We start from the raw sequence: 24495 nt of genomic DNA, 5'->3' as shown, positions 1-24495 counted from the left end.
GGAAGCAAAAATAATTTATTGTCAATATTTTAACTCCTCTCCAAAGAAGTTCTTCATTATTTTCTTAAAAGTACAAACATGAAGGCTTAGGTTTGACACATAAAATATAAAGAGGAAGAAGGGAAATTCACCTGTTTCACTAGTTTGAGGAACTATGCTCAAAAATGAGACACCGAGTTACAATAAACATATCTTCCAGTTAAATAACAAAGCACATTCACATTATCCAGAGTCCTGGGTCATAAAGAGCTCAACAAACCTAGCCTGAGATGCACACTCTGACACATCCCCACACACAGCTGCCTCCCCACACACACACATCATCCACCAGGGTCAGCTGAGATCCTGAGGCTATGAACCTCTCATTACATGACCACAGAACTCTCCTGGAAAATTTCCAGCAACGTCATTTTCCTAACAAGACCCTCTTGACAGGTAATTCTATGTCTGTAGGCGACCAAAACAGTCCCTCTTGTTCCCTCCAATCCTCACCTGCCAAAGGATCTGGCATTAAACTTCCAGCAGTTTAGTTCTGAGAGTGGTTCTTCCTATTTCACAATCATCTTCAATAAGATACATAATCAGTGCTTGAAGACACTGAGTCCTACAGGAAGGCTAGGGAACCCAGACAACAAAAAGTCAACATGAACTACCTCCAGCAGACGGTAAGCAGTCTTAATGACTGTCTGATGGAAGCTGATAAAAATATAAATGGACAAACTATCCAAAATGAAGAGTCGTGTGTTCAAAATTCACAGGGACCCATGTCTTCGAAAGAGGTGTTCGGGAGTCACAGTAATTATGCAGGGAAATAATTAAGAAACATTTCATTTCTGTAGTGCTACATAACGCAATAACATCAGGTGATGTGCCAAGGCTGGTTTCCTGATATGTGGCAAGTCTACGCATCTTGGAAGTAGACACGAACAGTGTTAATTACCTTTGACAAAGTGCATGCCTTTTCCCCACAGCCTTGTCTGGAGGTAGATCAAATGTAGGTTTGGGAGGGAGGAGAGCGACTGGCTGAACTCCCCCTCGCTTGGCTTCTCCCTGTTGTCTTTCCTCTAGCCCAGGTTGGCGGGATCCTGCCTGAAAGAACCCCTTGCCCTAAAAAGAAAAGTGTCCATTGTGGGTGGAGGGACCTCCCCCTGCAGATCTGCCAGCCGCCCCATCACCCCACCGTCTCTAGACCCAGCTGGGGCACCGCTGGAGTACTGCTTAGTTAGACACCGAACCAGACTCTGTGACTGTGCAGAAGCTGGAGAAAGAGGACGCCTCCACGCCTCCAGTCATTTTGAGTCCTCTGTTAATTCTCAGGGTCTCTCCTATAAAGTGGAATGAACTCTCGGCATCCCAAAGTCCAGCAGAGTGCTGCTGTCAGACATAGATCAACCTTCATAATTCTGAAAAGGAAACACAAACGAAAGTCACAATTTTAAAAAAGGCATAATTATTTTAAACATTTATGTTTTTATTTTATTTTACTTAATTATGAACTCCAATGTAAAATTGGAATATTTGTAAACTCTTAACAGAGGAGGTTTACTCTCCAGGTAAGATACACACACACACACACACACACACACACACACACACACACACACGTTCACAACTCCTGAATTCCTTTCAAAAGGAAATAACACATTGTTTGCTTATTTACTTTGGCATAATTCATGATAAATAACATTTTGATGAGGACTTTTGGATGCAGAGGACATTTTAACAGTCAGTCTTTTTCCATAGTCTAATCTATGGAAAATCTAAAAATATTTCTAAATTTTCATTTTTTTAATATAAGCACAATACACAGTGAGAAACTCTAATGAGAGAAATGGTGCATAGCTGGCCTGGGGCCGAGGCACTTGGGCAATGACTGAGGACAAGACACGGGAGCCCAGTCTGCTGGGTGCCTCCTTCCCAGGTCAGGGAAGGGTATGAAATAACTACCCCACGTCCAGAATAGCTCACAAGGTTCAACATAAGTCACACAGCTGTTTTACGTTGTAAAACAGACTTCCCCTCCTTATCTTGGGACCCTACCCTCCACTAGGCGAAGAAGCTCAAGGAATGGGGGGATGGGGAGGGAGCAACCCATCACCAAAAAAAATTCACTTAACCCTGAGGACATTATGCTAAGTGAAATAAGTCAGAGAGAGAAAGAAAATTATTGCATGATCTCACTTTTATGTAGAATCTCCAAACTCATAAAGAAAGAGATCAGATTGGTGGTTGCCACAGGCAAGGTGTGGAGGAGGAGGAATTGAATGAAGGTGGTCAAAAAACACAAACTTCCTATTATAAGATAAATCAATCCTGGGAACAAGTTCTCACAAGGGGAAAAATAGTTTTGTAACTTACAAGGTAATGGTGATGGACGTTAACTACACTTATTATGACAATCATTTCAAAATATACGGGTTGAGTCACTATTCTGTACCCCTTAAACTTACACTGTCTTGTTAATTATATCTCAATTAACACTGCAAGAAAATATAAATTTAAAAATTCCCTTATGACTATAATATTAAAGGAAGTTTTTCTTTGTAGAAGGCATCAAAATGCCTGCAGTTAGGTCAAGCAATCATATTCCCCAATTAGAGAAAGAGAAATACACAAACAATCCCTTAGGGATCCAAATTACAAGCTAATTTAAGGTTCAGGCTCTCTAGCACACATGTTGGAAATTCCACATACCTGCAGACTGGCTCCAGGGAATCCTTGGAATCCCTGAAATTGTAAAATTCTGTCCAGGGGGAAGAGTATGTGCATTTTTTTCCAGGGAGAAATTACACGGCTGTCTGCAAATTCTCTAAGAGGCATCTGAACCAAACGATTTTAAAAACCACTGCCCTTTGTAGAACAGACTTGTGGCTGGCAAGGGGGAGAAATGGGGGTGGATGGTGATGGATCAGGAGTTTGGGGTTAGTGGATACAAACTATAAAACACAGAATGGATAAAGATCAAGGTCCTACAATATAGCACAGGGAACTCTATTCAGTACCCTATGATAAACCACAATGGAAAAGAATCTGAAAAAGAATATATACATATAAATAGATAGATATGTGCTGTGCTTAGTCGCTCAGTCATGTCCGATTCTTTAATAGACAGATATCTATCGGTATAACTAAATCACTTTGCTATACAGCAGAAATTAGCACAACATTGTAAACTGACTATACTTCAATAATTTTTTTTAATGGCCAAAAAAAAAAAGAAGCTTTGCTATTTGAAGAATTAGAACACTGTCTTTGTGGGAAACCAGCTGCCTAGCTCATCACAGAAGGGGCTGCCCTGCCAAGCCCACAGTGCCTGGGAACACGCGAGCTGGCCTCAGAAGCCCCAGGCCTTGCTGGTCCCTCCTGGGGGCCTCTCCTCCCTCCCTCTGGACTTTGCCCTGAGTTGCCCCTCCCGCTGCCTCCCTGCCCTCTAGACTCTCTTCGTCCTTTCTTGCTTTCCAAATGGTCACTGTCTTCCCTTCCATTTGAGAGGAAACTGATACTCACACTCCTGAAAATATCAAACCCTGTCCAGGCTCTGCAAAGAGGGTGTGGGGTCATGGAGAGACCGCCCCCCAGGAGAAACGCCCGAGAGAAGGAGTGCGGTCTCCTGAGAAGCACAAACGCCGCTGCTCATGGCTGCACCCTGGGGGCCACGCCGAATCTGAGGCTCAGCTCCAGGTCTTTCAGGCCTCACAAGCAACCTGCTGTTTGTCATGCTGTGTGTGGACTTCCCAGCTTCATAATCCTCCTCAACTCTTTCTCACCCTCCTCATAATCCCTCATCTCCGTTTGGGAAGAGCTGGGACCACAGTTCTAGAGAGGAGGCTCAGAGAGTCAAGGCCGTCACCACACAGCAGGCCGGAGGGCCTCTTCTCTCCTTCCGCGGTACACAGCATGGGGCTGGAGGGTCCTTCCTTCCTCCCCCCTTCTCTCCCTCCTTTCTGTCTTTCCTTCTTTCTTTTTAGAATTCCTGTGGAGGAGGCAGAACCTTTTCACTCCACACAATGTTACTGGTCTGGCCCACAGACACTCCATCTATTCAGATGCTCAGTGAGGAAACTATTCACTATGTGACTTCCCCAGTGAGCTAAACGTCGGCCCTCTGAATGTCATTCCTTTTATTCATTTGGGGAAAGAATGCCTTAAGAACTGCTTTATATAACTCTCTGCCCTCCCAGGCCAAGGTGAGTCCACTCCTACCTCTCGTCCCCAAGAACCAAGCGCCATCACAGTAAACACCTCTTCAGTAAACATCGCGTGGGGATGTGTGCGCTCTATAACCTGTTCCACTCTTCTGACCCCTGGCAGCTGGCCCCATGCCTGCTGCTCACCACACCTCCTTCGTGACTGCCTTTTTCATTCATTCAACTAGTATTTCCCACTGCTGATGTACAGAGTGTTTCTGATGGATTGTGGATAAGGAACCATCCAAAATCATTAGTATTATGGACTAACCAAGATCCAAAACCCATCCAAGAGAGCGCTCAGAAGTGGAAAACGAGAAGAATGGAAACTTAGGCTGACGCTCAGTGCAGACCACAGGGAGGAGGGCTCAGAGGCTAGCGGTCATCTCAACTCCCACCTTCCTTCCTGATAGGTTTTGTACAGCGTTCTCAGATTCTGACAAGTGGGGTATCATCTATGCTTATTTAAATAACGTCCATTTCCTCATTCCATTCTTAGCTTTAAACGTCGATGCACACTTTGCTTATAATCTAAGAAAGAGATGAACTTGCCTCTCTATATCCCTCTGTTAATATCTTAGACTAGTGGCCTTCAACAGAAAAGGATATTCTCCAGATTGAACCATCTTTCAACAATTTAATATACCATTTACTTCAAATTCTTCAGTACTTGCTTCTCCAGTGCGACCACAGCGTTTCCATGAAGGCATCTAATGATACTGTGATGTGGGGTTCGGAGCTTTGAGTGCGGGTGAACCACAGCAAGGAAACACGAAGCAACCCTCATTTTTATAGTTTGCTTCCATGACTTTTTTTTCCAGCTTCTCTATCTGCTCACAAAGGGTAGGGACATGGAGCATCACCTGCTCAGAAATCAAAGTAAGCTCTCTGCCCCACCTGGTTCCCCCGTTTACCGTCACAGCTCTGCCTTCCGGACGTGCTCAACTTATTGTAGGAGCAGAGGGATCCTGGATCAAGCCCCAGAGTCTCACAACCAGCCACGTTCTGATCATGGAAATCCTGCTGCAAAACGCCCAGCACGAACTCCTCACTCATCACATACTTCATAAAACTGCCATCTTCAGGAGGAATCCTGAAGTGCAGGTGGAAGATTATTGTGGCATTTTCACCACTGAAAGAAAGGCAAACCAAACAGAGACAATAAACATATCAACAGCATCACACTGCAACTCAGGAAACTGATTTTAGCAAAAACATCTTTTGAGTTCTACAAGTTCTCCCAGTATAAAAAAGCAAAGAGTGTACTACCATAGAAGAGCCCTCGTCAATGCACTCATCACACAAAATTGCAGTTATCCAAACCTCCTTTCACCTAAAACCCAACCCCGAGAAGCCCACCGTGAGAGCCCATGCAGGGGAGGCTCCAAGAGCTACCTAATACCACACTTTGCCCAGAGGCAGGCCAAGGCAGCCTTTTTCTCCCTGGTCTCCTTTCTCCCACGGGCTTGTCAAAGCTCTCCAGTTTAACCAGTTCATCAATTAACCTATAAAATGGTCCATGTAGGGCCCAAAGCTCCCTGCCATTGGCAGGATACACAATCCTAAACTCCCCAGATGGCCCTGGGTACCAGCAGCAAATCTCACCTCCCTGGTTTGTCCCCAAAGTGAGCAACGGTTTCTGTCCTGTTTCTACTTCCCACGGTTTTGCATCACTCAGTAAGGGAACCTAGGAAAGAGGGTTTTTCTCTTTCTAGAACATATTCTCCTACTTCTAAAAGAAAAATAATCATACGGCTATCCTCAGCTGATCAATGGTCTACACAGCTTGTTAAACGCTACCTCCCCATTTACAATTCTCACAATTATCCTTTGGTTCAAGAAGGCCAGCCTTTTTTTTTAAAGGCCTAGATTAAGAGGTAGCAATAAAATATTTAAGAGTGATCACATCTGAGACTCTTAGCCAAGGGTAAGTTTTGCAGTCAAGCCAGTCCCAGTAATGAATCAGAACACTGTCCCTGCCAACGACTGGCAAAGAGCTCTCTCTTGTGGCCAGAGATCACAAAGCCCAAACAAACCGAGATCATTCTGTCGTTTTTGAGACTGCATCCAAGGACTGCATTTTGGACTCTATTGTTGACTCTGATGCTACTCCATTTCTTCTAAGGGATTCCTGCCCACAGTAGTAGATATAATGGTCATCTGACTTAAATTTACCCATTCCTGTCCATTTTAGTTCACTGATTCCTAAAATGTCCATGTTCACTCTTGCCATCTCCTGTTTGACCACTTCCAACTTGCCTTGATTCATGCACCTAACATTCCAGGTTCCTACGGAATATTGTTCTTTACAGCATCGGACCTTGCTTCCATCACTGGTCACATTCACAACTGGGTGTTGCTTTTGCTTTGGCTCCTTCTCTTCATTCTTTCTGGAGTTATTTCTCCACTGATCTCCAGTAGCATATTGGGCACCTACCAACCTGAGGAGTTCATCTTTCACTGTCCTATCTTTTTGCCTTTTCATGCTGTTCATGGGGTTCTCAAGGCAAGAATACTGAAGCGGTTTGCCATTCCCTTCTCCAGTGGACCACATTCTGTCAGACCTCTCCACCATGACCCTTCCATCTTGGATGGCCCTACCCGGCATGGTTCATAGCTTCATTGAGTTAGACAAGACTGTGGTCCATGTTCCAAATAGGAAAAGGAGTACGTCAAGGCTGTATATTGTCACTCTGCTTATTTAACTTATATGCAGAGTACATCATGAGAAATGCTGGGCTGGAGGAAGCGCAGGCTGGAATCAAGATTGTCGGGACAAATATCAATAACCTCAGATATGCAGATGGCACCACCCTTATGGCAGAAAGTGAAGAAGAACTAAAGAGCCTATTGATGAAGGTGAAAGAGGAGAGTGAAAAAGTTGGCTTAAAGCTCAGCATTCAGAAAACTAAGATTATAGCATCTGGTCTCATCACTTCATGGCAAATAGATGTGGAAACAGTGGCTGACTTTATTTTTCTGGGCTCCAAAATCACTGCAGATGGTACCTGCAGATGGTACACTGCCATGAAATTAAAAAACGCTTACTCCTTGGAAGAAAAGTTATGACCAACCTAGACAGCATATTAAAAAGCAGAGACATTACTTTGCCAACAAAAGTCCATCTAGCCAAGGCTATGGTTCTTCCAGTGGTCATGTATGGATGTGAGAATTGGACTATAAAGAAAGCTGAGCACAGAAGAATTGATGCTTTTGAACTGTGGTGTTGGAGAAGACTCTTGAGAGTCCATTGGACTGCAAGGAAATCCAACCAGTCCATCCTAAAGGAGATCAATCCTGGGTGTTCGTTGGAAGGACTGATGTTGAAGCTGAAACTCCAATACTATGGCCACCTGATGGGAAGAGCTGACTCATTTGAAAAGACCCTGATGCTGGGAAAGACTGAGGGCAGGAGGAGAAGGGGACAACAGAGTATGAGATGGTTGGATGGCATCACCAACTCGATGGACATGGGTTTGGGTGGACTCTGGGAGTTGGTGATGGACAGGGAGGCCTGGCGTGCTGCAGTTCATGGGGTCGCAAGGAGTCGGACACGACTGAGTGACTAAACTGAACTGAACTTTGTGCTTTGGGGTTAGGGAAGTCCTTTTGGGTAACTCATGATGACTGTCAACCTCCAGAGAGAGACTGTAATACTCTACATTCTTACCTGAAGTCCATGACTTCAACCGAAGTGAAATAGCGGTTCAGAGCTGGTGAATCACTGTACACGTGTGTCACCTAAAACAAACAGGGGCAAGTTAACAACCACACATGACAGCCAGATCATATTGCATATCACCTGACAAGCAAAACTACTCCTGGGTGATGGAAATTCCACCCTAGGGAGGAATGAACTTACCAAGAGGTTCTGGGTGAAGAAACATGAAGGGGTGGGCCCCACACCAACCTAAATTTAAGTTGGCACTCATTTAAAAGGACCTCATTTGTAAGGACCAAGTGATCAGGCTGGGATTTTCAGCAACTCTTACACGTTGCACTGTGACGTGTGGTCTGACTGGTCAACAGCCTGAGCCCACAAAGACCCAAGCACCACGGGAAGGAGGGAATCTCTAAGGGGCTGGGAAGACAGAACAGGCGACTCAGGGGCCCACACATCACCAGACAAAGAAAGGCCTCTTCTCTCCTTGCCCGGGAACTTCACTCCAAGGAGACACAGTCATGTGGTTTCTGGATAATGCAACCAAATGAGTGGTACAATTGCAATGATACAAAGTTCTTATTTTAGCCATCAAGTGTTGCAACCATAAAAAACAAGGACACCTGTGTTCCCACTCCCCAGGTTTCACCCCTTCACATTTTACCACATGTAGCTGAGCCCTTTACCTGAAGAAACAGCACAGTTAACGTTATTCTCACACACTATTCCACCTCCCTCTCTCCCTGCCCACTACGAACCACTGTCCTGAAGCTGTCGTGTATCTTTTCCACGCATGTTTTCATGGATGCAACACTCCCTTGTGTAATCATAACTATATGTAATTTTTTTTTTTTTTGGCTGCTCCACACAGCATGCGGGATCTTAGTTTTCCAGCCAGGAATAGAACCCATGCCCCCTGCAATGGAAGTGTAGAGTCTTAACCACTGAACTGCCGGGGAAGTCCCCAACAACTTGATCTTTTTAGAAATACATATATAAATTCAATGCATGTTTTTATTCAAATAAAACATACCATATTCTACACCTTCTCTGATTTGATTTTTTTCACTCAAAATCACATTTGCAGTTTACCCACAATGGTCCCTTGGAGAGCACGGAGATCAAACCAGTCAATCCTAAAGGAAACCAACCCTGAATATTCATTGACAGGACTGATGCTGAAGCTGAAGCTCCAGTACTTTGGCCACCTGATTTGAAAAGCCAACTCACTGAAAAAGAAAAGACCCTGATGCTGGGAAAGATCGAAGGCAGGAGAAGGGGATGACCCAAGACGAGATGGTTGGATGGCATCACCGACTCAATGGACATGAGTTTGAGCAAGCTCCAGGAGATGGTGAAAGACAGGGAAGCCTGGCGTGCTGCAGTCCGTGGGGTTGCAAAGAGCTGAACACAACTGAGCGACTAAACAACAACAACACAATGCACTTCTAGATGGAGGTCACTCGGTCTGACTCCTACCTCTGCAGAGATTCCGTGAAATGACAGCTCCACCTCCTCCCCTCCCCTCCTGGGGGCCACGTGCTTTGTTTCCGACTGTCTCCTGCCACAGCTATGCTGAGGTGATCTGCTTGAACATCCCTAGGCCTCTCTTCTCACACAGGTAAGAGATTCCCTGGGTCATATACCAAGAGGACGACTTGGGTCTAAGAGTTAGCACATCTCCACCTTAACTCTTTCTGAATTGCACTCCATTTCACTCCCCTCCCACCAATGTATACGTGCTCTATTGCCCACAGCCTTGCCAGCATTTAAGGTTACCAGATTTTTCAATTTTTGCCAATCTGATGAGTTTTCATTGTGTTTACACTGTCATATTGTGTTCTAGTGAGGCTGAGTGTCTTTTCAGGTGTCTATTAACTATGGAATTTCTCAGCTTTGAATTGTCTGCCAGTGTTCTTTCTCTCGGGTTGCATTTTCTTACCCAAACTGCTTTACACTCTGGATACTAGCTGTTGGTTTGATGTCACAGATATCTTCTCCCACTCTTTGATTAGTCTTTCCATCATGTTTCAGAGATGTAAACCCCAACCTATAGTACCCCAGAACTTGTGGCTGAACGCATTTACATTGCATCTCTCTAAAATTATTACTTTGAAGTTTAAATGCCTTGTTCTTAGCAGGCAGGAGGACAGTGCTGGGATCTGGGTACTACCCCAGCATGAATCCAGCTCTGAGGCTGGAAGCAAGCCTGTAGCTAGACCCACTCCTGCTGGCCTGAAGCCTCAAGCCCAACGTTGCTCTGGAAACTTCACCCCCATGGGTCCTCTGTGCTGAGCTTGGCATGCCCCGCTGCACCCATCATGGCTTGTCGCCTCACTGCTTTATTCCGCAGCAAGCAGCAGAACTACCCCCGAGGAAAGCCTGCCCATCGTCCCCCACCCACCCTCGGCAGAATCTCAAGGAGGCTGCATCCGTTGTTTGCTCCCACTACACTCACAGGTGACAATCAAATTTCCCCAAGGTAGAGCAGAGGGGTTTAGAGCACTTCCTCCAACCCGGCCACTACTGCTGTCACCTGCATCAGAAGCTGACAGAAGAGGCACTGCTGTCTTTGCCCTCTGTTCCCTTTGTGCTGATGGAAAAAAATTAAAAAAACTCTAGGCCTTCAGGGAGGTCACTCTGCTAGTAAGGAATCTAGTCCTAGATGTACAGACAGCCCAGCGTCCTCACGTTTTACCACACAACCCGTTCAGATGGAGCGAGGGGGAAAGTGTCTCCTGAACAACAAGGACAAAAGTAGCATAAAGTGTTAAGAACTCTGCGGGGAAGATGACTGGGCCATCTTAGAGTTTCTGAGCCCCAGAGAAAGTTGCCAACAGTCATTTAGAAAACCCGGAGGTTGGCGCAATCCCAGGACTGCTCAGAACAGGGAGGAAGATGAGGATGCTAGAGAAGACATTTTTTCTCAAGCGCTGAAAATAACAACAATAATAACAACAACAATATCCCTCTCTTCCTTTTATTTTTTAATTTACTTTAATTGCAGGATAATTACTTTACAATATAGTGATGGTTTTTGCCAAACATCAGTATGAATTGGCCATAGGTATACATGTGTCCCGGTCATTCTGAAGCCCCCACCTGCCTCGCTCCCCACCCTATCCCTCCAGGTTGGCAGAGAGCACCAGCTTTGAGTGCCCTGCGTCATATAGCAAACCCCACCTGGTTATCCCTCTCTTCCTTTTAGATTGAGCTTCTTTTGTCAGAAATTATGTCTGTCCTTCCTTCTTTTTTCCCTCCCTCTCATTCTTCCTTTCATTAATTCTTAGGGTCCTAAGCACTGTGTTTTGCACATTGATACTCAGAAAAAGTTTTAAAATTTCATGTTAAGAGATGGCGTGGTATACTAGATCAATTTCAGTGTCCACTCTAACATTTTTTTTTTGTGGCACCATCACCTACTATGATTAGGAAATATTTACATATTTAGGAGCTGTCAACCACACTACTTTGGGATCAAAAGAGTGAAAAGAGGCGCTCCTCACCCCTTGCTCTGGTGTTTCCCAAACTGTGCCAATGAGGCTGAGTGCAAACTGAGCTTTGAGCCCAGCGAGCCGATCACCAGAGTCAGGCACAGTGGCTCATCAGAAACCAGTTTCCATTATTTACAATGGAGCTTTCCAGGTGGTCCAATGGTTAAGAATCCGCCTGCCAATGCAGGAGACTCAGGAGACAGGAGTTCAATCCCTAGGTGGGAAGATCTGGAAAAAGAAACAGCAACCCACTCCAGTATTCTTGCTTGGAAAATTCCATGGACAGAGGAGCCTGAGGGGCTGTAGTCCATGAGGTCACAAAGTGTCGGGCACAACTGAACACACACACACACACACAATTACTGACTATAGCCAAGATATGGGCGCAGCCTAAGAGTCCATCACCAGATGAATGGACAAAGGAGAGTGGTATACGCAGATGATGGAAAACTACTCAGCCATGAAAAAGAATGAAATGCTGCCATTCGCAACAACATGGATGGTCTTGGAGGGTATTGTACTAAGTGAAATAAGTCAGAGAATGACAGATACTGTGTGATATCAATTATATGCGGAATCTAAAAAGTAAAAGAAATGAGTAAATATAACAAGAACAAAAAAGAAACAGACTCACAGATGCAGAGATCAAACTAGTGGTTATCAGGGGAGAGTGAGGAGGGGGTGGGGCAAGATGTGGGCAGGGGGTTAAGCAGTACAAACTACTATACATAAAATAAACAGGCGATAAGGATATATTATATAACACAGGGAATATGGCCTATATTCTTTAGTAACTATAAGAGGAATGTAATCTTAAAAACTGTGAATCACTATGTCATACACCTGAAACATATAATACTGTGTATGAACTATATCTCAATTTTTTTAAGTAATAATGTTAAAAAAAGAAAAACATCTTCCAGAGCAAGAGGGATATGTCCCCTGCATTATTAGAAGGGCCACTGCTGACTCTGGCATCGAGCAGGTAAGCTGAGCTTTGACGCTGAGTAGCTACCAGGTTAGCTTAAGCAAAGTTATCAGCCCAACCCAAAGAGAAGGAAACTGGCAGTGAGATATGAGAGGAGCCAGGAAAACTGTGCTTAGAAAGCAAGACAATAAAGCAAAACAGAGGGTGCAGTGTTTCAATATCCATTCCCATTTACTTTCCAAACCCAGAAACTGTCCTAAGTGGAAGAAAAGGGTTCTCGATCTGACAGTAAGATAGTAATATCTCCAAGTTCCTCATTTTTTTCCCCTGAACATTTGTTGGGAAACCAGAGAGCAGAAGTTTCTTCACCTCACTGCACCTTATGTTTATCATCTGCAAATCAGATAATTCTTTTTAAAAATGCCTTACAAAGTTCTTTATATGCATCTGTGGGTATACAGGGAAAGTGAGGTGATTTCCATTTATCACAGTAGGAACCAACTCAAAGAGGCCTGTGAACTTGCCCCAGAGACCCACCAGTCCCTGTTCCTCAGCCATTATACCACAATGAATTAAAAACACCTGTAGAAGCTGCTCATATCTGCTTCTATGACCAGAGAGATGGCTCTCAGGTGAGTGAGTGACACCCATTTCCCCCTGACATAGACCAGTGACAACTGTGGATGCTGACTCACTTGGTTTCTCCTCGGCCAATGCAAAACCTCTCAATCAAAAAAGTAAAAAAGAGGGCACTGCCCTAGCCATCCACTGGGTAAGACTCTGCCCTTCAGGAAATAAAGGGAACTCACCCCGTTCAACCTATCTACCATAGGGACGAGAGTAACAGACAGCAGGCTGGTCATGCTTAGATTTTGTTCTCACAAACTTTTCTGGGTCTGACTGTGAACCACTCTGTCTTTGACAGAATAACCAGGGCTGCTCCAACCAACCTTTATGGTCTTACTGCAGAGCCCTCATTACACACAGAGGCTCCTTCTCCTGCATTCCCCGCTCCATGAACGATATCACCATCCACCCATGTGGTCACCCAACCAGAAGCCTGGAGCCATGCTCTCCCTCAGCCCACATCCTACCAGCCATGAAGTCCTATTGAGGGAGCAGACCTCTGAAATCTCACCTGAACCTCAATTATCTCCCCGGACATTGCCCTAATCCTAGGCTCCCTCACTTGTCATCCTTCTAACTAAGCCCTCCACTTCCAATGTTCCCATCATCACACAAAGACTAAAATGAGAAGTTGACCATGTCAGCCTGCAGATGAAAATCTTCCAGGACCTCGCCAAAGAACCGGAAACCTTCGTAATCTGACCCCTTCCTTTCCGTTCAGCCTCACCTCTGCATTTCTGCTACACAGTATGTGGAGCTCATAGCACACTGCTGGGCAGATACCCTTGTGTTCTCTGCTCTCTAATCTGGAATACCCCTAGTTCACATTTCAAGACTCATCCTCCTCCAGGAGGCCCTCCAAGCCTCCATCTCTCCTCTGCGGTTGTAAATCACACTGTACATATCTCAGTGATGGAACATACCACACTGCTCATAACTATTTAATTGCTTCCTCTTGGACTCCAAATTCTTCCAACTGGGACTTTGAGCCCCACTGAGGGCACAGCCTCTATGGCGCTGGCACTAAGCATGTTGTCTAGCACCTCACAGACCCTCAATAAAATTTCAGGTTGAATCAAACCTAAGACCAGAGTGAGAAACAGAATACTGTCCTCCAGGACACATTCAGCTGGAGGCCAGGGCTCTTCCTTCCAGCTTTGCACTACAGAAAATCTATTTCTAAGCACTGGTTTCTGCCGATATCCAAAGAATCCAAGCTTGAAGCTACTTACTGGCTAGCTCTAACCCAGCTGCTCCAGAAGAATTCACACTCTAATGCTAAGAACTCAGTAATAATACATAAGGTAACTTACCCGCTTCTGGAGCATGTCAGGTAATTCCTCTTCAGAAACACACTCCTCTGGAATCTTTAGCATGACCGAGAATGTTTCATTTGATGACAATTCAAGTATTTCATTTTCATCTTCATCAATATAAGTTACTAAACAGAATGGGGGGGGGATAAAAAGTAAAAGTAAGCACATGCATAAAATAACATTCATTCCATTGGCTGCTATACTTAAGAAATAAACGAACAATGAGTATTCATCAAGCCTAGTCACAGTAAGCAAGTATGAGCAGAAATGCTTTCTTTTTCTCAGGTAGGCTGAATAAAGACAGGGGCTTGCCTCCATCACAATAAAATTTTGTTTCTTTATCTGATGACAGAGGGGGCTCAGATTCCATTGAACACAGACTGGGTGAAGGGCAGCTGGAAGAGGTGGGAAGAACATGAATTTCTTTGTCAAACTGACTCTTGCAACTTAGCTACTTTTACAGGTGTCAAGGCAGGTCCTAGAGATGGCCAACAAACAACAGGAGATGGGGGACAGGAGCAGAGCAAGGGATTTCCCTGAATCCCCTGTGCTTCTGTACCCACGCTGAGGACGTGACATCATTGAGAACAGCTCCTGGGTTAGAATCCGAGCCAGTAAGCATGAAGTCATCACTCTCCAGGATGTCCCAGGTGGGAAATGTTGACACACTCTGTTTGTAGAAGGAATGGACACTGCACTCAGAGTCCCAGGGCCCACGGGACTCACATTCCTAAGACAACAGTTCTGTGCTGCTTGCATTCCAAGGACTGTGAGCTAACTGATTTTTAAGTTGTTAGAGCCAAAGGGAAAACACACTAAGTCAGCAGCCAGGAACTTGGAGCTGGCCCACTGGCACTCACTAGGCTCCCCTGGCCCCCTGCCAGCACCACCTGGGGACCACCTCTCCAACCCTGAGAAAAGCGTGGGTGGGAGGAACCTGGTGTTTGTGGGCCATGGACTTCTCTGTAATCCCGTGCCTCAAACATAACATTATCAGTCTCTTTACTGGACTTTGCAAAAGCCACTGTGGTATCGACTCTGGGTTTATGATGGAAGTGAGAGTCCAGGTCCTTATTCCCTGAGGAAGTCTGAAGTGTGAGCCACAAGATCAAGGGAAGTTGCAGAGGAGTTAACACAGCAGGTCGGAGGCTGCCAGCCTTGGCAAGGCCGGTGCAAGGTTGACCCCTTACTGGAATCTGGAACTTGGATTCCCAGAGAATTCCCATGTTCCCTGGTAAGAGTGGCTAGCTGTGCCTCAACTGTTTACAGAAACAGCGTGGCTTGTGCCGAGCCTCTCCTTTCCTTCTGGGAGTCTGGGGTTTTAGTAGGTGCCAGGCAGAGCCTGCCCATGTGACCAATCCCAATATAAACTGAATCTCTAATGAGCTTCCTTGGTGGACAAGACTTCACATGTTGTTGCCACAATTCATTGCTGGAGAAATTAAGTGCACCTGTGTGACTGCACTGGACGGGGATTCTTGGAAGCTTGCCCCTGGTTTCCTCTATATTTTGCTTTATATCCTTTAGCTGTAATAAATCATAATCACCTTTATAATATGTGCTGAGTATCATGAGTCTTATCAGCAAACTGATGAATCTGGGGGTAATCCTGGGGACCCCAACACAGGGAATTATCCCTGCATCATTAATTGTTGTAAGTCATCATGTTATTTTGTCTGAGAATAAAAAGTTATGCCCTCAGGAATTTCCTGGTGATCCACTGGTTAAGACTCGGCACTTCCACTGCTATGGCCCTGCATTCAATCCCTGGTCACAGAACTAGGATCCCACAAACCACCAGTCAAAAAAAAAAAAAAAAAAAAGACTTAGGGCCTCAAAGCAGAAAACTTGCAAAGTATAGAAAACTGCAGCAAAGCAAAAAAAAAAATTACTAATAATTCTTTAATCAAAAGGTCTCCCCCCATATTTTATATATTTGAGGTCTTAATGAAAAGGTAATTTATATATTGCTTTTTATTGTTTGCTGCCCTCATTGTTTATATGTCTTGATTCTTTTGTTGCTGTTATTAACATATCAAAAGGCATTTCCCACATGTTCAAAATTCCTTGCAAAGATTATTTTAATGGCTACATTATTGTTCTAAAATCATTTAATGTTTTCAGCTTTCCAAAGTTATAAATAATGCTGCAATGAGTATCTTTCAGCTCTACACCCACCACGTGCATTTCCAGAGTAGATATCATTACCTCAGAAAAGAATAGGGATGCCAGAGAATGGATACAGGAGTCACAGAACTGCTGAACTCAAGGGCATTAAGAAATGCCAAGTTCACCATTGTATATACTTGCTTCCTTTGCCATAGACTAATTGCCCATAATCACATGGGTTTACATTGATCTAGATTTCTGTTTTTGTGCCAGTGTGATACTGTTTTGATGAGTATGGCTTTGAAGTATAGTTTGAAGACAGGGAGCCTGATTCCTCTAGTTCCTTTTTCCTTTCCCAAGGTTGCCTTGATCATTCAGAGTCTTTCCTGTTTCCATACAAACTTAAAAAATTTTTGTTCTAGTTCTGTGAAAAGTGGTAATTGTAAATTGTAATTGTATTTTGTAATTGTAAATTATAATTGTAAATGTCATTGGTAATTTGATAGGGATCGCAGTGAATCTGTGGATTGTTTTGGACAGTATGGTCACTTTGACAATATTGATTCTTCTGATCCAAGAACATGGTACATCCTTCCATCTGTTTGTGTGTTCTTTGATTTCTTTTATCAGCGTTTTATAGTTTTCAGAGTAAGGGTCTTTCACCTCCTTAGGTAGCTTTATTCCAAGGTATTTTATTGTTTTGGGTACGAAAGTAAATGTGATTGTGTCCTTAATTTCTCTTTCTGATCTTTCATTGATAGTGTATAGAAATGCAACAGATTTTTGCATATTAATTTTGCATCCAATAACTTTACCAAATTCATTAATGAGCTCTAGTAGTTTTCTGGTATTGTGTTTAGGATTTTCTAAGTATAGTATCATATCATCTGCAAACAGTAACAGTTTTACTTCTTTTCCAATTTGGATGCCTTCTATTAAGAAATGCTGAGATCAAAAAGAGGTCTCTAATAATAGCTCTACTGTAATAACTTGTATGTTCTGAATAATGAATCTGTACAAGAACTAGCTAAAGAGTTGTGTTTGTTAAAATAGTAACAACAGCCACAATAGGCTTACCCAGTCAGCAGAATCTTTATGCTATTAATGAGATTTAATCTGGACAGTATTTCCAGGTAGAGAAAATGTCTTTTAAAAATCATAGTACATACACAGAGTACACTGTTGTCGTTGTTCAGTGGCCCAGTCATGTCCGACTCTTTGTGACTCCGTGGACTGCAGCATGCCAGGCCTCCTTGCCCCTCACCATCTCCCAAAGTTTGCCCAAGTTCATGTCCATTGTTGAGATTTAATATGGGCAGTATTTCCAGGTAGAGAAAATGTCTTTTGAAAATCATAGTATATACAAAAGTACATTGGAAATACACAAAAATAGCTCTTTGGCAGGAATATAAGAAATGAGCCCAGAGAGGGAGGACTTAAATGCCAGATGTCTTCAGGAGATAACGGAAGTTGTTAAATGTCTCCCAGGAAGGAGACAGAGGAAAATCTGTTGGTGACAGATGGGATGACAGGCAACTGGGGGAGACTGGAGGTAAAGAGGCCACCGGACGCCAGAATAGGAAAGACAGATTTCAACTGACAGCCGTGAGAAGAGGAAGGAAGGAGAGGGAAGAGGAAGACCAGGATGGTGGAAGCAGAGCTGACTGTAAAGGTGGCCAGAAGTTGTTTGAATTCCACCTCAGCCAGTCACAAGCCATGTGACTTAGGTCATTTAAATCTCTGAAGCAGTTTCCTCAACAGAAATACCAATGCCTATACTGTAGCTGATGGTAAAGGTAAGAACCACCATATCCAGCAGGGAGCCTAGAAGTAGGTGGGTAGTCAATGTTGAAAGTTACTATCAAGACACTACCAAGGAATGATTGATAAGACCTAGTCATTATCTAGCTACAGGAGAGAAGAAGAAATCAAAAATGTTCCAAAGAATCAACCATGGGTAACAGGAAGAATAATAGCTGCTATATTAAGCATTATGCACAGACATCCTGCTATGCACTTGCAGTTTTTAACCTCATGTAATCCTCCAATCAACCTTATGAATTAAATATTTATGTTTTCATTTTAAAATGAAGACATTCTTAGAAAAAAGGCATAATTTGCTTAGGACAATTGGGCTAGTTAAGTGGGAGGGTCAGGGTATATTTATAGACACAGATTCAGAAATCACTTATATTTTACAAATGAGGAAACTGAGGCCACGAACATTGAAGAATTTGCCTGAAGTTACACAATTGGATGATATAAATCTGGCTTCATGATTCACCACGAAAATATAAAGGGTGAGGAAGGGGATTCCCACAAATAGTAGTTTCAGATGAATGATTAAGACAGTGATAGTTATTTCCAGGTTGAGAACTCCAGCAAAGAGCATGACTAAAACTCAGGGAAAATGTGTGCATGAATTTCTCGGAGTCATTTCCAAGATGGGGATGGCCGCTGACTTGGGACTAAATGAACTTCTAAAGGGAAAGAACGAAGAATGAGAAAAGTCAGAAACCTGAAGATATGCCTCCTGCAACCACAACACAGAGGCCAAAGGCAGAAATAAAGTCTGGGAGTTCTGAAGGCCTGAAAGAGTACAACACAGCAGAGAGAGCTGACAGCTGCAAACAGGGCAGAGAGGGGACGGGAGAAAGACCACCGGGCTTCATCGTCAGACACTTGCTGTTCACCTTAGGAAGAGAATTTGGGACCAACAGATACAGTAGTTTAGGAGTACAGATCTCTCTTTCTAGAAGTTTGCCAGTGAAAAGAGAGAAATATCTAAATGAAGTAGCAAGATGCTGATGGAAGACTGCTCTGAAAGAGAGACTATGAGCACATTTGAAGAGGCCCAAGAGGATGCTTTTAGAGAAGGCGTGCAATATCTGGAAGTCCACAGGTCAGAAGAAGCTGGAGAGGATTCTATGGAGCGCATAGGTGAAGAGGTTGGTCTTAGGAAGGCAGAGGATCATATGATACATGAGGGAAAGAGAAGCAGGGGAAAATGCAGAGAAATTTCAAGGTCCTGGACTGTGAAGTTCCTGCTCCCAAGGACCTTGCTGTCTGCCTAAGATTTTCCCAAAGTCACCCTATACCAGGGAGCAACCTGTGTGACCTACTTATCTATCAGGACTGTGTGATGTAAGCTGTGGTTCTTATTCCCAAGATCTGGTAAGAGAGCTGAGAGGCATCACATAAGGGTTTCTAAACTATTAAAAATGGTCACCTTTCAATCACATTTGTAAGCATCTACCTACTTGTCACAGTTTGCATTCTGTAACACTTAAAATATTTTTGCCCAAACCAAGGAAGGGTTTCACTAGTTAAGGTGTTCCTAGGATCTTTCCCCTGCCTGGTTGGGACAGGTTAATAAAGAAAGCAGAGTCCTTGAGGATGCTTAAATGATTCTTCAAATTATCCAGACAGGAAAGGACTTAGAGAGAGGAAGGGAGGGAGACAGAGAGGAAAGCTTCCCCCCACCCCGCCCACTGCCTTTACCCTTCACAACAAGGAATTTGTAATTCCTTAGGGAGAAAGAGAGAATCCATCAGTATTTCTTTTTTTGAGAGCTGGATCAAAACTAGGCCTCTAGAGACAACAAGGAGATTCTCTGATCTATGCCCCCGCCCCCAAATTGTCCATTTAAAGAAGGTCTCAAAAAGAAAAAAATTATAATAATAAAGTTTCATTGTCTCCGTGAGCCTGGAGGAGTGTTAGCCTCTGATCCACAATATGGACACAGCCCAGGGTCAATGCCTTAAGCTGAGCTGTGATCCTAACTTTCCATCACTTCAGTGGCATTCCAAGGGCAGAGTGGGGGGCCAGCTCATCCCAGGTACAGGCAAGAAGGGGTGCACTATCTGTATAGAATTAATAATAATGCAACTGACCACAGGATGGTCTGCTTGTATTATCACCACATCATGGCCATTCCTATCAATGTCAGTGATAAGATACAGCTCCCCCCAGGCATCTCATTCTGGGTACCCTATTGTCCCCTCCCTAGAATTGGATGCCCTTCCACACTGGGATACAGTTAATGTCCCCTCTCTGTCCACTCCAGCGCCGCGGTTATTATCATCTTCATCTCTAAGCCTTAGTCTGGGGACTGCAGAGCCCTGAGACAGTAGAGTAAGGAGGCAGGAGGAAGGGAATGGCAAACAAGGTCCTGAGAAACTTCACTTCTGAATGAAGACACAGCATCACTTTTTAACAAATGCATACTCATTCCTTTGTTTTATATATTGAAGTATAGTTGCCATACAATATTATATAAGTTATGAAAAGAAAGTGAAGTTTGCTCAGTCGTGTCCGACTCTTTGCGACCCCATGGACTATATAGTTCATGGAATTCTCCAGGCCAGAATACTGAAGTGGGTAGTCTTGGCCTTCTCCAGGGTATCTTCCTGACCCAGGGATTGAACCCAGGTCTCCCACACTGCAGGCAGATTCTCTACCAGCTGAGCCACAAGGGAAGTCCATGGATACTGGAGTGGGTAGCCTATCCCTTCTCCAGCGGATCTTCCCAACCCAGGAATTGAACTGGGGTCTCCTGCATTGCAGGCGGATTCTTTACCAACTGACCTATCAAGTGTACAATATAGTGATTCACAATTTTTATAGGTTATAATACATTCATAGTCATTATAAAATACTGGCTACATTTCCCGTGTTGTACAATATATCCCTGTCACTTATTTTATACCTAAAAGTTTGGATTTCTTTCCGCCTTACCCATATATCGCCCCTCCCACATTCACTAATGAAGGCACAGCCTTCGACTTTCCCAGGCAGCAGCATTTTCCACAGATTGCCAAGAGGTTCTGTCAACATTCAATTCATATCAATGGGCCTGGCAATTGAACAATGGCTGATTATTGCAGACTATCATCCCAGGCATACCCATGGAGCTGCTCTGGGTGAGGCTGGGATGCCCAGAGGGAATCCTGTCCTTCCTCCTTCTTACCTCCCGTACCCCCAACAGCCACACTAGACTCTCCCCACAGGCCCAAACCCTTGAAAGTTCAGGTGCCAAGTAAAGTAAAAGTATTTCCCTGATTTAAAAAAAGTAAAAGTTTGAAAATCTCTTGGAGCATCAACACTTTTAAACAATTTTATAACCAAATTAAAAAGAAAGTGTGCACCACAGGTGTTAAGAAAAAGTTCTTCCCTAAATATGATCCTGTAAACTCTCCTGTCCCCTGAGAAACTGTGGAGGGAAATGGAATCCTTTCCTCTGCAATTTGTTCTTCATGATTTGAAGTTAAATGACTCTCTGAGAATGGAAGACAGCTCTGGGGTCTTGAGTCTTTTGGGTTTTGTCTGTTTTCATTTTTCTCCATACACTTGGTGGGATCTTTGTTCCCCAGCCAGAGATCAAACTCAGCATGGAGTCTTAACCACTGGACCACCAGGGAAGTGCCTGGGTCCAGGGCTTTAGAATCCTGAATATCAATCAAACCAACCAGATCTGCGGCATCGTCCTCTGTTACAGGCTCCCGATGCTAGCAGACAGACCAGCCAACTTTCAGGACAGCACTGGCTGGTGTGACAGGACAAGGCTGTGTGACTCAGTTCAGTTTCAACATCTACACGTGGGCGCTGATGGGAAGAGGGCGCTCCAGCACTCACACTAAACCTACTGTCCTCGGTGTGATGGAGGAGGGGCGGCAGCACCCCTTATCCGCTGCTCCCTGCCTCGGGCCAGCTGTGGGCACAAAGCCACAGCATCCCGCCTCACACCGCCATGACTGAGCAAACATGGCGGCCGCCTGGGAGGCGCGCGCGCTGGGGGCTGGCCCACCTCACCAGAGTTTTCCTGTTCCTTCAGGGACCATGAAACCTTGAGACAGGAGGCCAAAGGATTGGGACAAGGCGGAACAGAAGGCGAATAACGAATGCAGTCCCTTAGGAGAACTCCCAGGGCCCCCCTCTGGAGAAACTCGGGGCCGCCATTCTGGCTCTCGTTCTGTGACTGGGTTTGCCACGGACAGCCCAGCTCCACCTTAATCCTGTGGTGACCGGATCACTTTCATGATCCACTTCAGAGTGAGTATCCCCGCTTCAAAGAGCCCCCGCACACCGCTGCAGCCTGCAACCACCCCCACATACAAATGAAAGCCTTTTCTCCTTTTTTGAAACAGAAATGATTTTCCACTAGGTGGCGCTATATTTGGCATCATAAAAATACTGATAATCATTAAAAAAATAATAGCAACTACCTAAAAGACTTTTAAAAGTGTGGAAGAGTACATCATGTAGTAATTTTTAAATATATATATATGTTCACACATAACTTTTAATGAATTGTCAAAATGATCGCAATGTAACATTAAAATTTTAAAGTTAAGCCACAAAATTATATATAAAAAAAAAAACTGACCTCAAATTATCCTTAAAACACAAGTAAGAAAAAGACTAGAGAAGAGTGTAGCAAAATACTAGTAATGTGGGTGGGCTTTATGGGTAACTGAACATGCACTATTTTCATATTCAGAATAAAAAATAAAATGAGATAATATATGTAAAATACATAGGTAACACCAGCACCATGAGTTTTTATTTTGCACACCCATACAACACAAACATAGTGATTTCTAAAAGAAGTTAAGATAATGACAGCTAACAGATACATGGCTCTATAGTTTTTAAAATCCTTTCAAATATGTTATTCATCATTTTGTCATTACAGTGATGTGCCAGGTATGTGAGATAAAGTTGGCTTTATACAATAAAAACCCTTTACAATAATTATATTTACTAAATAAATTATTAAAAAAATTTTCAAACACACATGTGTAAGATACAATAAAATATCAATTTATGTTTAAATAAATTAAAAATTAAGAAATCTTCAACATCCAATGCATAGAGTAAAACAATGATCCCCATACTTCTACCAGAGTTTATAAAACAAACAAACAAACAAACCAAAAGTAAAATTAAAAAAAAGCAAAATCATGTATATTGCCCATCTATACAACATACCCCAAAGCAATTTTAAATTCATATTATAAATAATGAAGTAGCAGTAAGTAGATCTTCTATTTCAGCATTTAAGTCATAAGCATTACATAAGTTCTTAAAATACATCAACTTAGTCACATTTAGAACTCTCTTACCTCCAGTTAGACATAAGCTTATGATGATGACTATAATGAAACTCAGGAAAATAGAGGCGAGGACCATCCAGAGTTTGCACTTTCCAATCAACTTCTTATTACAGGAGCTCCAAGGGCTTTCCTTGTCAGCCTGGAAAGCAGAGGAAGACTGTGATGCAGTCATTTGGTTTCAAGCAACAGTTTTTAATGCTTACTATGGGCCAGTGACACAGAAATGAAGGCAGCAGGATCCTGATCTCAAGGAACTCCACTCTGCTGAGTCAAGTTCACAAAAGGACAGATGGAACCTCATAAAGAGGTTAAGGAGAACATGCTCTGGGGACTCTGAGGTGGGAAGAACAGGCAAGATTTTGAAAGAAGGACAGAGAAAGGCATTCCAAACCCAGAAAAGAACATCCTCAGCATTAATTAATAATGAAATTGGCTAAAAGATTCATCTGATGGAAATGCAGGTTTCAGAGGCAAGTGATGAGAGTTAAGATTGGAGAGAATGAAAGGTTGGAGCATCCCTGAAGAGGTCTTGAATGCTGCCAGACTGGTGTAGACTTAATTTGGTCTGTACTGGGAACCCACTGAAGACTTCTGGTACACAAAAGCTGAGTAGAAGATTAAGAGAAAAATAATGTATAGCTTAGACCAAGAAAAAGTTAAGAACTGTGCTCGCTTTGGCAGCATATATACTAAAATTGGAACGATACAGAGAAGATGAACATGGCCCCTGCGCAAGGATGACACGCAAATTCGTGAAGCGTTCCATATTTTTAGAAGCCTCACGTGAAAAGTGGCACACATGTTAAGACCACTTTTTTAAGCAGCCAAATCACAGTGAGAACATCACTACTGTAATGCTTGGCTCCTGATGTTTCTTATTTCCTCACTATCAGTCTGAGACCAGTAATAAATGTGATATGTTACGTTGGAAAAAAAAAAGAAAAAGCTAAGAACCTACTGCTGTGGCCCAGACTCTATGTAATAAGGAAGGAACACCAGGAAATAAGCTGCAGTGTGTTCAGTGATGCAGAGGGTGGGGTCAAAGTAAATACAACCGC

The 24495-nt window shown here is 43.6% G+C and overlaps 1 protein-coding gene and 1 non-coding gene across 3 annotated transcripts in view; one reads left to right on the top strand and one right to left on the bottom strand.

Moving 5' to 3' along the window:
* Positions 1–24495, bottom strand: part of C27H3orf52 (chromosome 27 C3orf52 homolog) — a 35002-nt gene continuing 10507 nt past the window's right edge. The window contains exons 2-6 of one of the 2 annotated variants that reach the window (XM_043449050.1): positions 23447–23576; positions 14211–14338; positions 7858–7928; positions 5102–5319; positions 1270–1403 (exon numbers count right to left, since the gene is read on the bottom strand). In XM_043449050.1, the coding sequence (XP_043304985.1) occupies positions 1396–1403; positions 5102–5319; positions 7858–7928; positions 14211–14338; positions 23447–23576 (555 nt within the window). In that variant the 3' untranslated portion in view covers positions 1270–1395. Of the gene's footprint in view, positions 1404–5101; positions 5320–7857; positions 7929–14210; positions 14339–23446; positions 23577–24495 lie in introns of both variants that reach the window. The other variant, XM_043449051.1, reaches the window with a different exon arrangement.
* Positions 24103–24209, top strand: LOC122429011. The gene has a single exon (XR_006265882.1). It is a non-coding gene; the product is annotated as a U6 spliceosomal RNA (small nuclear RNA).

Source organism: Cervus canadensis, chromosome 27, assembly GCF_019320065.1.
Source record: "Cervus canadensis isolate Bull #8, Minnesota chromosome 27, ASM1932006v1, whole genome shotgun sequence".
NCBI classification, from domain to species: domain Eukaryota; kingdom Metazoa; phylum Chordata; class Mammalia; order Artiodactyla; family Cervidae; genus Cervus; species Cervus canadensis.
Note: the sequence above shows the minus strand (reverse complement) of the source record. Positions and strands in the feature narration are given on the sequence as shown.